The sequence below is a fragment of the Miniopterus natalensis genome, chromosome 2, assembly GCF_054644295.1.
Source record: "Miniopterus natalensis isolate mMinNat1 chromosome 2, mMinNat1.hap1, whole genome shotgun sequence".
NCBI lineage: Eukaryota > Metazoa > Chordata > Mammalia > Chiroptera > Miniopteridae > Miniopterus > Miniopterus natalensis.
The window spans coordinates 51200605-51217936 of record NC_142082.1 but is presented as its reverse complement, the minus strand read 5'-3'; the positions used below and the strand labels follow the sequence as shown (position 1 = coordinate 51217936).

General features: G+C 35.7%; 1 protein-coding gene across 14 annotated transcripts in view; it reads right to left on the bottom strand.

Moving 5' to 3' along the window:
* The window catches only part of MYCBP2 (MYC binding protein 2), a 256390-nt gene that overhangs the window by 23572 nt on the left and 215486 nt on the right, over positions 1-17332 (bottom strand). For 12 of the 14 annotated variants that reach the window (XM_016216454.2, XM_016216451.2, XM_087814288.1 and 9 more), the window contains 12 exons: positions 17076-17245; positions 16070-16314; positions 14027-14194; positions 12189-12346; positions 10954-11153; positions 9690-9836; positions 8275-8435; positions 7109-7265; positions 6717-6941; positions 4661-4726; positions 3181-3420; positions 2793-2891 (listed from right to left, as the gene is read on the bottom strand). In XM_016216454.2, the coding sequence (XP_016071940.2) occupies positions 2793-2891; positions 3181-3420; positions 4661-4726; positions 6717-6941; positions 7109-7265; positions 8275-8435; positions 9690-9836; positions 10954-11153; positions 12189-12346; positions 14027-14194; positions 16070-16314; positions 17076-17245 (2036 nt within the window). The remainder of the gene's footprint in view (positions 1-2792; positions 2892-3180; positions 3421-4660; positions 4727-6716; positions 6942-7108; positions 7266-8274; positions 8436-9689; positions 9837-10953; positions 11154-12188; positions 12347-14026; positions 14195-16069; positions 16315-17075; positions 17246-17332) is intronic. The other 2 variants (XM_016216450.2, XM_016216461.2) reach the window with 1 other exon arrangement.

The following is a 17332-nucleotide window of genomic DNA, read 5'->3' as shown; positions in this document are numbered from 1 at the left end:
CACTCTTTGTAGACTGCATGATTACCTATGAAGAAAATCTCAAAAGGTTCTACAAAAAAGCTTCAAGAACTAATAAGTACATTTAAGATTACAGGACGTAATTCAATACACAAAAGTCAACTGTATTTTTATATGCTAGAAAAGAACAACCAGAAAGCAAAATAAAAAAATATCATTTACAATAGAATAAAAACATGAAATGTTTAGGGAACAATTTAATAATATGTGTACAAAATCTCTAACTGAACTTCAAAACACTGCTAACAGAAATTGAAGATTTAAATAAATGGAGAGCCTATATCATGTTTGTGGATATAAATGCTCAATATTATTAAGATGTGAATTCTCCTCATATTGATTTATCAATTTGGTACAATTCCAATCAGTATTCAAAAGTATCCTTTTTTGGGAGGGACTGATAAACTAATTTTAAGCTTTATATGGATATGCAAAGGACCTAGAAAACAACACTGAAAGAGAACCAGGTTGGAATATGATTCCATGATTTTTTATACAGTTGCACAGTAATCAAGACAGTCTGATATTGGTGTAAAATTATACACACACACACACACACACACACACACACACACACACGGTGTCCCCAAAAAATGTATAGGCACTTTTTTCTGATAGCTCAATTGATATTTATTTCTTTTCAGATTTAACTCAGTGGAGTTAATATTTATTCAGAGTGTGTATACATTTTTTGGGGACACCATATACATCTATTTACCAATGAAATAAAACAAAGAATCCAAAAAAAGAACTAGGCACTTATGGTGAATTAATTATTGATAAAGAATAGTCTTTTCAATAAATAATGGTAGAATCACTGGGTATCTATATGTAAAAAAAGTGAACCTCAACCCTTACCCCACAATGTACACAAAAATTAACTTAAAATATATATAGCTCTAAACAAAAGAACTAAAACTCTGTTTATAGAAGAAACATGGCAAAATCTTTGGACCTTACGTTTTAGATAAGACACAAACTTGAGTCATTTAGAAAAAAATAAACTGTATCTCATCAAATAGAACTTCTGTTCTCTGAAAGATAAGCCTCAGAGTAGGAGAAAATATCTGAACACACATCTTTGGTAGAGGACCGATAGCCTGAATATCCTGAATATATAAATAAATTTTATAACCCAATAATAACACAAATAACCCAATATAAAAATATGGGTAAAAGATTCAAACAGACACTACACTAAAGTGGCTGACAGGATCTAGCAGGAGATGAGAGGACTGATTGCAAATGAGCCTGAGGGAAAGTTTGGGAGTGATGTGCAGTAAAACTTGATTGTAGTGATGATTTCACTGCTGTATATACACTGGTCAAAATTCATAAAATGATATAGTTTAAGAGTATGAATTTTCCGTATGTAAACTTTACTTAAAATAAAACTGACTTAAAAAGGATTCTCTTAACAATTATGCTATCAACTACTGGCATAATCTTTCCTATTCAATAGTAACAACTCAATATATACTCCCTATAGGCCAGTCTCTCCAATTAGCTCTTGGACCCATCTTCTCTTTTAATCTAACTTTTATCCATTCTCTTTCGTGTCTAACCCATGTCCAATATTCCCCCAAGCAGCCTTCTCTGATCACTACAGGGCACAATAATCTATCTCAATGTACTCTGAAATCCTATCACACATGTAATTTTTTCCCACATATTTAATAAGTTAATTATATACTATATAGTATCCTTGTTGATTTATTGGGGGTGGCACAGAGGCTTAACATCTAAGGATAGAATGCAAGCTTTTTGTGGCCTTGGTACTAATTCTCAGGTTTTTAAGTATAGAATTGCCATTTGCTAAAATTCAATTGGTTTAATGAGTAGTTACACAGTCTTGTAGTCTTTCAAATGATATCTGCAAAAGATGCTGAAAGAAATTACCAGAGTTTATGAAATCTTATTTTTTACAGACCTCAAGTAGAAAATGTGGATGATTTAGGTACTATTGCAGCAGAAGGCACAGTGCTAGATTAGGTAAATCCTTGAAATTATCTTTCAAAGGGCTGCCAAGGTGGTTATTTGTAACATCTAAAGACACAAGAATACTGAGACTGGTCAGAGCTGACTTCTCTTTTTGGAAATGTGTGAGGTTTTCCTCTTAGGTGCAATGCTTTAGTTTAGCCCAAATTAAGTAAAGCAACTGCACTTTTGAAGAAATTTCAAAAACAGTGTAAAGAACAGGTTATTCTAATAAAAACTTACTGAACACATGGGTGTTTATGCCATGGTGGATACAAAGACAAACCAGACATGTGCCTGGTCTTTAAGAAACTATGATTCAGTAGAAGAGAGATAAAACATGTATACAAATAAAGGTAAGAGAGAAGCCAAGAGACACATAGAGGTTACTATGAAGTCTAGCAGAGGTAAAACTACTTTTTGTTTGGGGAAATCATTAAGGAAGTTCATGGAGAAGACTATTTTTAGGCTGGACTGTGAAGACAGATAAAATGGAGAAAGAAGATAACTGATGGTACAAAGCATAGTAAATGACGAAGTTAATATTATAAATGATAACATTTGAATACAACAGCCTAAAGTATAGGGTAAATTTTGTTGCTATTTAAAATACTAGCTTGATCACACATGAAAAATGAATATTTCCTTCATCTTCTTTCTAAAGTAAAAAATATTAACTACACATAAACTAATATCACATATCCATTAAAATACATAGCAATACATGTATTAATTATTTCACTGAACAAAAGAAAATGAAAAAGGGAAATAAATATTTTTAGAATACAAATAAATACATTGTATACTTTTTCCTCTCCTTCAGGTGATGACAATAGTGCTTTTTCCTCTTGTTCAGGTGTAGGTTCAGCATCTCCAGAGATGAGCTTTCCAAATACCTGATGAAGAAATTAATGGCAGGAATTACCACTGTGAAAAGTAGAGGACTGACTCATCAGCTGATTCTGCAGGCTTTATAATATTACCATGTTATTCCTATCTACACCACTACTTTTCAGAATTATTAATGTAAAATGAAACAGGAGTTTAGGGCTATGAGAATAAAAAATGGGCCACATTTATTGCCAGCAATCTCTAGGAAGTTCTACAAAATATTTTGTTAATCCTTTTGATATTACTATTGAAATAATACATCCATGCTCTGGAATACACAGTAAGGACACTCACTTGAGATGTGATAAGTCTGAAGACGCGCAGAGTCTCAGCTTCACAGTTCCTCTGCTGGGCCACACTGGCTGAAATCTGCCCAGCAATTTTCGTGCTTTCGCCATCCTTCCAGCCCAAGACCTTTACTTGTCGAACTCTCAGTGTATTTTCTGGGCCCTTTAATTCAATTTTGATGATGTGGTTATCCCCTCCGGGAAGTTCACTTGTTACCCAACCAATGTGCCTGGAGTCCAGATCAACCTAGCAGAGCAGAAAAGGGACAGAAACCTGATACAGCTGTATCACAATTTTATCACTGTCCTACACTTAGCACTAATACCAGCAAGTGCAAATAACACATAATTGAACTGAGAGTAAAGTTTACTACGTAATTTCACACTAAAGATCTTATGTAAACTTTGTGAGGACAATGAATACTATAGTAGCTATTGAAGCAGCTATAGTAGCTATAGTAGCTATAGTAGCAGATGAAGAAAGTGAAGTTAACACAGGTAGAAGGATTCTCACTAAGTGATGGAGCTGAGAATTAAAATGCCAGGCACAAGTTATAGAAGTGAAACCATTACAAACAATTTATAGGACTGTACTTTATATACACCGACTATATTTCATTGAGAATATAATTTTTTTCCAAAGATTAAATTTCAATGCACTATGAAATGGTTTTTGACACTATTCACTTGATAAAGTGAAAATTATTCCTATGGCATTTGATGTCCAAGAAATGATTTGAGATATCTATGTTATTTATATAGACATCCAATTGATACCATTTTAATTGATGTCAATTTCCTAAAAAGAGCATTATGCATAAACAAATACTATCTCAATGAATAAGATTATTTCCCCAAATTCTCTAACAATTTAAACAAAATTGTTTGCTTAACCCCAAGTCTCCATTCTTTCAGTGTGATTAAAAAAACACACCAAGTTAATACGGTCAATGTTCATGGGACAAAGTAGCTATAGAATAGCTCTGATAAAGTTTCATTAATACAAGTGAGTGAGTTTATACAGAATCTCAGATACGCGCCCAGATAAAACCTAACCTGTTTCTAGAGTTGGTTTGTAAACTGATTTGCAACCTGGATGTAGCTGCAGTATTATAAGTAACAGATTTTCAGGCTAGAGGACAACCACCTATATTTTAACCTGAAGTGTAGGTGAATTCAGTTGTTAATCTTGAATTGAATCTAAGATTTACTTTAAGGCATCCTGAATCTCTGTAGGGGAGCAGGAGGCAGGGTGGAGGACTATAATCACTCATAACTAGAGAACATGTAGGGCAATAATGGGTACAATATTTAGTACAAGGATGCTTATAACTGTTCTTGTATCTGGAACACTTGTCAATTTTAGTGTTTTAAAGAGGTGATTTCCTATAATACTTTGGTAGCATGCCAAAATTGGAACAACAGTGGAGACTGAGAAGAAATGTCTCCCTAGATAGCAAAACATTTAATGACAAAATTTTAATTACCTGCTTTATTCTGCACAAATCTTCTACTGCTTTGCCAGTTAAGAAGGTCATTGAGGTAACTTTATTCTAAAATAGACAATTCAAAGTAGTTATTATGCCATATTCCTGTTCTAGAACTTCCAATGACTTCTTACAGCCTACCAACATCACGTCAACTTTTCTGTCTTGAATGGTCCTTCCTAACTGACCTTACTCCATTTGTCAAACCCACTACAATTTCTATAATTCCAGGAATTTCTTACTCTCACAAACTCCACCTTAAATCTCACATCTCAACCTTTCTCCATGGGCTCTGAGAGAATTGCTTGGCATTCCCCCTTTTCACTCAAAGTCTAAACATTTAAATTCTATCATGAAGTATTTCATAATTCTGCTTGTCACTCATATCCCACTTTCACTGCTATATTTTTATTGTTCTGTAAGTAAAAAGAAGGTAGTTATCTTAACTAGCAAATACTTGTGAGTGTCAAAATGTACCCAGACAGCCTTATGGACTTGGAGAAGGGTATATGAGAATGATAGGTTCATCCCCTAGAGATCCTTGCCAAACTAGGGAAGGAACATTGACACACAAAATACATATCAGTCAGAAGTTCAACACTCTTAACCAGTGAAAAGAGTCATGCTGGCACTACAGCCATAGACCTTAATTAAATAAGTTTTATGCAAAGTACATCAAGAAAAAAATTAACATTAATTCCTTGGAGAGCTGCATACTTTAAGTACTATTGGCTGATGGAATTCAAATCAACAAATCCTGTTTATAAGGCACTCTTGTGGGCAGGTTGGGGGATACAGAAGAGCATAAGCCTAAAGGATGTATAATTTAGAAGAAATTTCTTAAAAGAAAAGCAGATGCCAGCTTACCTACTGAAACTTAAAAAAGAAGAGTTAAGATTACCTCCTCTAGAAGGCAAACATTTCAAGTTGATTAGAATCATTGTTCTGAGGAAGAGTATGCCCTGGCTTAACATGTACCATGAATCAAAGATAAGTTTGTACTGAGCAGTGAGTTCTAATCAGAAAAATGTCTTGATCTATTACACTTGACCTTCTAGTAAGGTAAGTTCATGATATATCAGCTAAGCCCCTTTTTCTTACTCAGCTCCAGGGAAGAACTGAATCTGCACTGACGGACAGGAATTGGGGGTGGCTAAGAACGGCAAGGAGTACTCTGACTGCAGACTGCACTTCTGCGGTTGGCATATTCTATCCAGGTTCTCTGAGGCCCAACCCACCACTCTGGCTCTTCCTAGAAAAGGAAATATGTAAATGGAATGGGAGCAGCGTGGCAATGATCCACGGAGGTTCCTTAACATTGTGTCTGCTAACATGCCACATCCATTCAGAGGGGAAATCATTCCAAGAAATATCCTTCCTTAGGAATCGGGTTGGAAGTGTAGGGATTTGGCAGTAGTGCTTTTTTCTTCATTCTTAACAGTCAAATAGGGCTCTTTTTCCTTTGTTTAGTGCCTTTTAAAAGAGTGCTTAACACATCTGAAACATGTGGACAGGTTAGGGTTGGGTAAAATGTGAATGGTGATCACTTAGGTTAGTGCAGGAGCTCTCCTCACTCCCTCCAGAGCAGCTACGGGTGAGGTTTAGAAATAGAAAACTAAATTACAGTATAGGTCAAAATGTATAAAGTGCCATCAGAGTAATACAAAAAAGAACTCAGGGAAGGGAAAGAGTAATTTTTTTACAGAGGAGATGCCAGGAGAGGCTGCTCTGCTGGGTCGGGAGGTGCAGGGAGGATATGAGAGAGTTTAAGGGGTGAGTTCCAGGCCGAGGAATAGTTTAAACAAGGGCAGGGAGGCAGACAAGTATACAGCAGAGTTTACGCTGCTCAGCTGAAGACACGCTATACGTGTGATGAGCCCTCTCTGGAGGACTGGGGTCCCGCGGTGCCCGGCATGTTTATTTGTTTTTAGACTTAGGGTTTCTCTGGTAAATATGAAACACTGTGTGGTTGGTAAAGTCCATCGTTTTCCTAAGTCAGAAGCAGAAGTGCACGGTTGCTAAGACCCTGAGCCACGGATTAGGCGTCCTCTCTCACCCCCAGGTCGCGGGAGTTGTCCACGTGCACGGACACGTAGCGGGCACTGGCCCCCTTCACGCAGCTGACGGTGATGCTCTTGGTCTTGTTCTTGTCCTCGTCGCCCGACTCCCAGAAGGTCTCCGTGGAGCCGTCCGTCAGGCTGCCGATCATGGCAGGCCGGCTCGACGTCTTCATGTCCACCACGCTGGTCAAGTCCTTCAGGCACATCACTAGGCACGATTCCTGCCAGAAACAAATACAGGCAGTTACAATGCTCAAGGAGAAGTCTCCCGTGGTACTGAAATAGATGTGAGATAAGCAATAAAAGAATGAAATTGTCTACGAGTAACTTTCAGTTTTTCCTTCAACACACTGTTGAATATGAACAGGATGACTGTTAAATGACTGACCTGGCTCATAGCTTCAAAGCCAGACTGTATACTGATGCTAAAACTCTCCTCACTATCTCCATCATCTGACTTTGACAAAATATTGTTAATGTGATGGAAGACGTTGCTCTGATGGAGGAACTGGTGATCCGATTGCTTGAATTTCAGACTCCAGCATCTAAAAAAGGCATAAACAATATATTAAATAATTCTTTTCCAGGAATTCCTAAGATATTCTAGTATTTTGAGAAATCTTAATGATCTAGGTAAAAACAGAAATTTAAAAATTTTAGGCTTTTTAAAAAAAATAAAAGTAATTTCTAAGAAAAAAATATGGGGAAAGATCTAAGGAAAGTTCACTCATTTTCAACATACAACAATTGGATACATGAAGATGAAGGCTACAGAAGTAAAAAAGGTAACAAATCGGTTTTGTAAACAAAGTGTTATCTGAACTATGACAGCCTCTCAAACTGATTAGTCTTACAATTCTATACTAATTCATCAGAGTGTAACACATTTTGCACTTCAAACATCTTATGAGGAGAAAACAAAATCTCCCCTCTGTTGGTCTTACCCACCAGGGATGTGAATAGCCAAAATCAATCCAACAACCTCTTTCTTATAAAAATCAATTGAGGATTTATTATATGCTAGTCTCTAGTATATGTGGATCAAATAACAAGGTTCACAATGTAAATGTTAAAATCTCAGCAGGTTTGGACTTAAAAGGAGGTGATGCTCCTCAAGAGAGTTTTAAGATTAGTTGTATATTACTGGGCTCCATTTTGCTTACAATTCTTTTCAATTCAAAATCCTATTTTGATTTCTATTTTTGAGATTTCATTCTCCCTCTTTCATTTTGAGACATTCAAGATTCTATTCTTAGGCAGCACTCAGACAAGTGACTGGGGTTAGGAGAGAGGGAAAAGTGAGGAAGACTGTTATAGACTGATAATTTAAAGCACTAAGAAGTATGCTGTCCATGTTTCACAGAGCAGCAAACAGGTGTAAGCTAAGAAGAGGGACAACTCTAAATTATGACAGGAATGAGGGAGGCACCATTCATGTAATGTAGGGATTCTTTGTATCTTACTATTTAAAAGGGCCTTCCAAGCATTTTGTACTTTGAATACCTCATAAAATTTCTTCTCCAATGTACCTAGAATACTTAGATATAAAGTTACCTTAGGGCCATTTGCTGTAATGAACTGCCACTGGGGAGAGACATCATAAGATCGGAGATTGTTTGAAGTAAGCGGTGAAATGTGTGTGGTAAAGGATGAGCGGCTTCCCCCGCAATCACTATATCTGAGAGTGGATGTTCACATACTCTTGTATCTTTCTCCTAAGACAGAGATTGAAAGGAAGTTAATTAGTTTGTGTATTGGAGGGAATTTTCCCCAGAAAAAATCTTATGTATATTTAAAAGTACTATGTTACTTTCAAGATACTCATGTAACAGAAATGTAAACAACAAAACCAAACCATACCTAAAATATACATTAAGGTTAACTAATTATGTTTATATTATTTTAAGGAAAAAGTGGTAAGGTCACTCATAAATAAAATCATCAAACAAATGAATACCACCTAAAAGTATCTATTCTAGTATACTCACAAATCTTTTAGCAAGGTGAATGTATATGCATATGCAGAAATGAGCCATTCCTCTCTTTGAGCCTCACCTGGGTTGCTGTGCCAAAGACCTGCGAGCCTAGAGCAGTTGTTTTAATCCAGTGAATTTTGGGGTGGGTGGTATGCAGGAACAGCAAGCTGTTATGGGTATGCTATAATTTCACATTGTAACTGTGAATTTTTTTCTATTTTTCCTTGCAGTTCTGTCAATTTTTACTTATTTTTTAAAGGCTTTATTATTGGGTACATACATGCTCAAAATTAATCTTTCATCATTTTTTAGAGAGCCTCTTTATTCCTTTTAATAATTTTTCCTGAAGTCTATTTTTTTCTGATGTTATCTTTTTCATAGTTTACTTTTAATCTTCCTGGATCATTGTTTTAGATGTGATACTTATAACAAACATCTAGCTCTTGTATTTTTTCCATCCATTATGACAGTTTTTGTCATTTAAATGGGGGAGTTGTTCCTCTAATTTTATTCCAGATATGGACAAGGAAGCCCGGAGATAGCCGGGGCTAGAACCCAGGCTTCCCGTGTCCTAGTTCAATACTTTTCCATTATGCTGGCTGTCTCCATAAAATCCAAGTCTCTTCTAGCCAAACAAACATTGAAATTTTATGTCCCTACACAGTGTCAATGCTGATATCTTAGAGCATTGTTGTAAAGGAGACTGATCTATGTAATAATGTTGCCCTGTTTATCTAACGTATAGTAACAGTAATCTTCAAGTTGATTAAGGACAACCATGTTTAGTGAAAAATTAGAATTGACGGACAGCATTTTTGCTAAAGACAGAACCATCACTAAGTGTAGTTAATGTGTTGCTCCCAGCATTGACGTTTTATTATTGCCTTTAGGTTATACAATGTGTGCATGACCTCATACAAATGACTGCACCACCTGAAGGTGTTTCCGCTCTTCTACACAAAGAGGACAGTTAACAGCCACATGCTCCCTCACCTGTTCTGCACTCTCCTTGGGCTTACTTTCCTCATCCTCCTCTTCCTCGGGTTCCACCGGGGCAGGCGTCAGTGATGCCACAAAATGCCACAGAATGTCGTGGAGAGAAGTTGTTTGGATGACATTGCATAGGAGCCAGTTGAAAGCCTGAATAAATAATGCTTAAGTGAGTCCAAGATAAAGATAAAATAGACGAGTAAAAAACTCAGGGCTTTTCTTACTCAGAAGCAAAGTACCTCCAGGCTAAGTGTTTCAAGGAAAGAGAGCAGGAAGTCTGACGTTCATCTCACTGAGAGCACACTGAACTTGAAATAGTCACTAATTTTGACAATTAAAAAATAATAATAGGGAAAATAATACTGATAAAATGCAATACTGAAATACCTTTTCAAACCACATTTTATTTAAAAAATTGGTCTTATACTAATTTACTCAAGCACATTTCCCCCCCACAACTTGTATTTAGGATCAACCTAGAATGTTTCTCAAGCTCTAAACAAGCTACTATTTATTTAAATATATTTGTATTGTCCCCATCAATAAAGTGGTGGGTCATCATATTCGTAATAAAGAAAAAAAATTTACTTATATAAGTCTATGATATTCAGCAATCCTATCATCTCTAGAGCACAGAGACTCAGATAAATTATAATTGTTAAATTTATAACTCAAAAGTGTAATTATCTCCTTTGCATCATCATTCTAACTAAAATGATAATGTGATGACAAAAAGCTATTTTAAAAAGATATGCCCTGGCCCGCGTTGCTCAGTGGTTAGAGCATTGGCTAGTGCACTGAAGGGTCGCAGGTCCGATTCCTGGTCAAAGGCACCTGCCTGGGTTGTGGGTTCTCTGTCCCTGCCCCACATCAGGGCGCATGTGGGAGGCAACCAGTTGATGTGTGTCTCTCACATCGATGCCTCTCTCCCTTACCCCCAAGGTCCCTCCCTTCCACCCTCTGAAAAGCAATGGAAAAAATATCCTCAGGTGAGGATTAACAACAGCAACAAAAATAATATAAGGATTCAAATAATAAAGCAATATAAAAATAAATTTTGTTAGAATGCTTAAATATGGAACTTTAAATTCATTTCTATTCATAAACTTAAGAATTTAATTTTCATGTGAGCACTTGATATTTTCAGTTGGCTAATGTCTCTTAATTTGTTGCAATTTCTGTGTGGTAGAAAGGTGACATCATTAAATAAAATCATCACATGATTTGTATGATCAATGAATCAATAACCCCACTGATGTATTCATACCTCCATAGCAAAAACTCGACAAGCAGATTTCCTTAGGGCCTGTTTCATTGCTATTTCAAGACCTTCTAGATCATGATGCTGTATAACAAAAGCTAAAACTGGCCATTGGAAATTTCGTTCTCCTTTCGAAAGAGAGCTGTGGGCTGAGATTAACCGGGAAAGCTCAGGAGATGGATGTCTCAAGAGAGAAGATCCAACTTCTATTAAAAAAAAAAAAAAGTGTTAATTTTCACAGGTAATAAATAAGAGTAATATATTTAAGATGATATTTAAAAATAATAGTATTTAGCTTATTCACTTTAGAGGAGCTTTTCTTTTGTACTTGAAACAAATCACAATGACTTAAATTTTTACTGAGGCTCAGAAAGATTAAATCTTACTTTCCTAAAGTCATACAATTACTGAGTTGTAGAGGTGGGTTTTGAATCCAGGGCTGAATCTAAAGTTCATGTTTTCTAAAACACTAAACACTAAGTGATTTATTTTCTCTCTGAATGAAACTTGTATCTCATCCCCATCATTTTCTAAAGGACTGTTTTGTAGCAAAAATGCCTCAATAAAAGCTCAAAAATATTTGTTAAATGAACAGAGAAACCACTGGGGGATGCTCAATAATATTTTCCTTGAAGTTCTTCAATAAGATACAAAGTCATCTACCTATAAATATTAGGCCATGCTTTTCTTTTACTAGTGATCTACCTGATAAATCATCACCATATTATCTTTTTCTTGGGTTTCTTTTTTTACTCTTGGGACAGAATCAATTAGCTCCAATTTGGGGCTGTTGATATCAATTGGTCCAAATTACCTAACTTTTTTACTGATTAAGAGTTACTCAAATCCCCCAATTTATTATCTATTCAGAGTGGTACTAGCTGTAAGAGTTATAAGCTTCTATTGGAAGTGAGAAGATAATTGTGAAAGTATGTAACTGGAACTGCTGGTTCACTGAAACTTAGTGGAAAGGATAATGGTAGCAACATTTGGCTTAGATGCCTAACAAGTAAGATTTCAAATGTCAATCTATTCTTGAATAATCACTGGATGATCTCTGGGTGTCTCTTCAAACTGAGATGCAAAATTTAGAGAGGTGCACTTACAGCCATGTCACATAGAAGGAATGTCTACTATAATTTAAAATTAATCCACTCCTTTCCCTTCAAAAATTAGATTAAAAATATCTGCAAATAAAACCATTTGGATCATTCAGTCTCCCTTTTTATCTTCATACTTACCAGTGTCTCCACTGTTAACTCTTCTTCTAGGAATGGCTTTAACTCGTGCAGGTAAAATGGAGTGCTGTTTATCATATTCAGAAGCAACGACTGAGTATGATCTTTGGAAGACAGTTCTCTTTGCGAGATCAGTATCAGTTATAGGACTAGTTTCCAAGCTGCAGATAAAACAAGATGATTGATAAAAACTTAGAAAAAGGAAATGAAGTGAAACTATATTTAGTTTATAATAGTGTAGTCAAATATGTGAACCTATATTTCATGTGAAAAAACACAAATTCAAAGCCAACTTAATATTCTCTCTTTAAATCAATATGACTTTTCCAAATACAGTAACATTTTGACTGATTTTAGAACTGTATCTCAAACTTGGTTTTCTTAAATCTACTTTGCATTTTAAATAGAAAAAAAAGGCATCAAATGTTCTAAGTTCCTTTCAGAATCAAGACACTGATGAAAGTCATGTGCCATATATTCATAAAAGTACTGAAAAGAAAGAAAATGGGGATGTACATACAGAAACCTAATAAAATAGAAAGTGAAACGATTCCATTTTCTCGGGTACCTGAGTGTTCTATTAGATTTCTCATTCTTGGAAAGTGCTGCCTGAAGCCTTTTCTAGAACCTGACCAAAGTGCAATGACAGGGAGCAAACTGATTTTCAGCACTGGAGTTATATTTTATTATACTTACATTCCATATGAGAACTTGGTGATTTTCATTGAGGTTTAAGTAAATTAATTTTTTTATTTATCATAGCAACATTAAAAAAACACTTGAAAAGTTATTAAGATGGTTATATAATTTCCTTTTTGGGGGCATTTTATTAAAAAGAGAAGTAGCTTCCCTTCCTTTTTCTCTGACAAACTTACCAACAGTTCTTTTCATGTAATCTTTTTTCTGTTACCCCATTCCAAATAGTGATATTTTTGTTCACTTTGAGTTCTAGAATTGTTTCTTTTCCATCATTAAAGCCATGTTTGAATCCTATGTCCTTCAGTGAAGCTTATATATTTTCTAGTCAGTGACTAACTCCTTGGCCATTTTCTTAAGTCATTGCCTCTCTAAGTGTATGTACATTCTTGTTTGAATAGACTATAAATGTTGTACATACTGACTGGGGTTAATGTGCCTGGATGTCGGGTTGCGCTGTTTGGTTCCTGAATGACCAGCGTATAGGGATATGTTAATTTAATTTTTCCTACAGAATATTTTTTATCTATATTTTGTCATAATCATTGCTAACATAATCCAATTCCACATAGCTAGCTGAAATATTTGACTAAATTTATCAGCTTCTCACTTGACACTGTTAGATTACCTGTATGCTTTTATCACGTCATTCTTCTTCTAAAAATTTTCAGTGGTACCTAGTTTCCTCTGCATTATATTTACATGCTTCTAATAAGTTTCCAAGAAGCTCTTTACTCCCATACTACTATACCTAATTGGGGGGTGGGTGGGTAGGGGAGAATTGTAAGTAATATTCCAAGAAATTCAAGATACAGTTTCAGTGCTTCCTCTGTCATGAAACCTTTTCTAAACACTGCCTCAAGTGCCCTTTCTCTAGCCTTACTACAGCACTAAATGATATCATATAATAAAATGTTTTACTATTACTTTATTAGTGTTTTTTTCCCCAACTAGTCTGCTTCCACTATCAAGGACCTTGTACAAAAAGTAAGGCTTTTTCTTACTGCTCTAATAGTTAGCAGAGCTGACTCAATGTCCTTCCTGAGATGGAAGGATATACAAAAGAACTTCTAGAGCATTCTTTTCTAGCTGTCTTTCTCCCACCAAACACTGGATATTCAATAGAGAGGAAAGAACTCAAATACCTTGGTGGCATAGACTTCATATTGCTCTCTGGCTCTTCAAATACATTAGGACTTGCATCAGGAGTTACTGATATGTACGGGGCAGGTACAGATGTTGAACGTAGGTATCTCATTTCATCCTGGAATAGGTTGTCATCTTGATAGCCCACAAAATTTTCATGATGATGCCTGCATTAAATCAAGCCCAATAACTTAAAGTATGAAGGCAATACAGATACTTTCCATTTTTAATCTCTTTTGTTAAAGTAAAAGCAGCATGTGTAAATCTATATTGATGAAGTATTAAAATAACCATAGGTGTAAGGTGAAGGACATAAAAGTCTAAGTTTTACACACAGTTACTACCACATTTCAAATCCATAAAAGTCCAAGTCTTACACATAGTTATTATCACATTTCAAATCCAGAATTGAATTTTCTTTCCTTCTGAGAAATTTTTTCTTCTGGTGTTTTGGTGAAGGATCCCACCAATTACCTAGGGGCCTAAGTTAAAATATCTCAGTGCTGTTGCAGGCTTAGTTCCCAGCCGCGACCCATCATTCAGGCCTATGAGTACTAGGTTTCCTCTCACAACCATTCTCTCTTCTCATTCCTTATCATCACTGCCTTGGTTTAGGCTCATGTTTCTTGCATAGACTACTGAAATATAGCAGTCACCTATTTGGTAGGAGTCAAATTAGGGAAAGATTAGATATATAAAATGTTCTATGGGTTGAGGGAGTATCCACTTCCCAGAGAGCTAAAATTTTAAAATCCATAATTATGGTATACTAGCATTACATGTCTTAACAATTTCATTCTTTCCTTTTCAAACTGGAACAAAAATTCAACCTAAGTCTACTAAGTGGTCTGACTGAAGCTAAAGATTTGCTGCATTTGGGATACCTGATGATTTCCATCTTAGTCTCAAATGTATTTAGTCTCACATTCTCATTTTTGTTTCCCATTCATTTTATTGAAGTAGTAAGTACAAAAGTAAAAGAAACAACAACAACAACAAACCCTGACATAACTCTGCTATACAAAGAGGACAACATTGTCAAAATGGAATTGTTGGCTGGCAAGTTATGTCAACAGGGAATTTCTAAAATCTTCATTTGTCACCTAATGAAAGAAATCTAAACTTGGTAATATGAAAGGCTGTTTTAGAATGTCAGTGTTTAATGTACAAAAGTACAGGCTGAACCACCAAGGTCCCATACAGCATACTACTAATAGGCTTCCCTCCGCCTTCAATCATGCCCTTTCATCGTTTCCACATTAGCAGCTGAGTGATCTGTCTGCAAGCCAGTTCATGTATTTCCCTGTTTAAGATTCTTCCACTGTTTCCTCTGTGGGGCAAAATCCAACTTTAGCATGGGCTACAGGCCCCACATTACCTGGTCTTGGGTAGCCACTTCTAGTGAAATTTCAGGTATTTCTCCCAGTAGCCAATGTTTTAACAAGCCTATGAGTCAGATTCAGAAACTATCTTTTATGCTCTAAGAGCATCCTGTACATCTATTATAGTACTGATCACATAACATTTTAAATATTTCATTTACATGTCTGTAAATTCCCACCAGCGTGTGCGCACATGGAAGCCAGAATTTTACTGTATTCATCTTGGTGTCTTCAAGGTCTAGTACGAAGCTGGTCCCCAGTTGGTATTCATTTAAATGCTAACAGAATGAATAATTGAAAAAAAATTGAAAGAATTCTTTAGGAAATAGTGCCTTTCTACTTAGCATTTCCTGCTTTAATAGAATGAAGTCAGTCTATTAAAGAGTAAAAGATAGCTAAAGTCTTACTTTCTATGATATATTTTGTATGAATAATAATACAAATTGACATAGTGTTTACAGGTTTAAAAAAAATACCTAGTACCTTAAAGTGTGTACCCTACCAGTCATACGTTGGTCAAGGCAATTCAGAAAATGAATTCCTGGAGTCTCCACTGTACACAATGTGTAACATATAGCATGGGTATTCAGAGCATGACATCAGTTAATCAACAACAGCCGTTAACCCTATGAGATTAAATGAAACAACCAAGTATATTACCTAGCTAATGTCTGTAGGTAGAGACAAGGCATTTTAACAGGAAGATCCTCAGAAATGCCCTCTTTCACGCTGGGCAGCTGAGACTGGAATGGCTTTGCAGGATGGTAACACAGAATGCTTGGTTCCGCCGCACTGCTCAGAGACAGCAGGAAGAGTGCATTTGCTTTAATCACCTGGTGAGCTTCCATAGTGGGCAAGGCACGAGGAGTCTTGACTTGCATTGGCTTCCTCCTGGATTGTTTGACCTGGCAAAAAAAAACAACTTGTAGTGATCTTTTCCTGTTTATATTCAAATTCTTAATTTCTTAACCTACATATTTTAAATCTCTAATAAAAGTTATTAAACACTTGTAGAATCATTTTAAAATAGTAACAGTGATCACCAAAAACAAAATTTACTTCATGCTTCTCCTGAACTGACTGAAACTATTTTATATTGAACATACTATATGTCTTTTATGTCCTTGGGGAAATTAAAAAAGCTAACTAGTAAAATCTAAATGGAATTATTTCTTAAAAAGAGTCAATCTCTGTGTGTGTATACATTCAGCACAAATTTTTAGTCAGGTATAGCACTAGTGTGAATGATCGTGAGTTTCCATGAGTTCTACAACACAATTAAGGATTAGAAGAGAGAGGAGATAAAGAGTACAAAAAGAAAAGGAAGAAGAAAAAGGGAGAGTTGAGAGAGAGAGGAAGGTGAAGAGAAAAGCCATGTCTATGTGTAGAGTAGCAGTCAACTAATAATGAAGAATTACACAACAAACATTTGTCAATGAGGCATATGTGCCACAGGTTAGTTGTCTTGTGTTATCACAAGATATAATTTATTTTTGTAATAAAAACGGCTGGCCTAGCACAAATCTTAAATTTATATATTATTCCTGTCATAAAGCTGGTCTTTCACATCAATTATGTGGCATTATCTGATATAATATGGTCATAAAAGATTTTTATAAGGTTTATCTTTATCATTAACAGTATAGCCAGAACAGAATAAAAATACCTTTTCCCTTGCAGCAGCCTGTTTTTCACGGAGGTACTTTTCTCTACAGCGATCGCATACCAGATACCAAGTGCTTCCTCCTATGCCACCATCACCACAGTTACCAGCCCATCCTCCACAAAAATGCCCAATGCTATTGTAACCTTGTCCACCAGCATAACGGCCACAACCTTGATACAAGAACAAAATAAGTGGCTTTAGTAGTCTGATCCTTGCCATTTATAAATTAATGACAGGCTTATCTTCTCAAGTAAGCA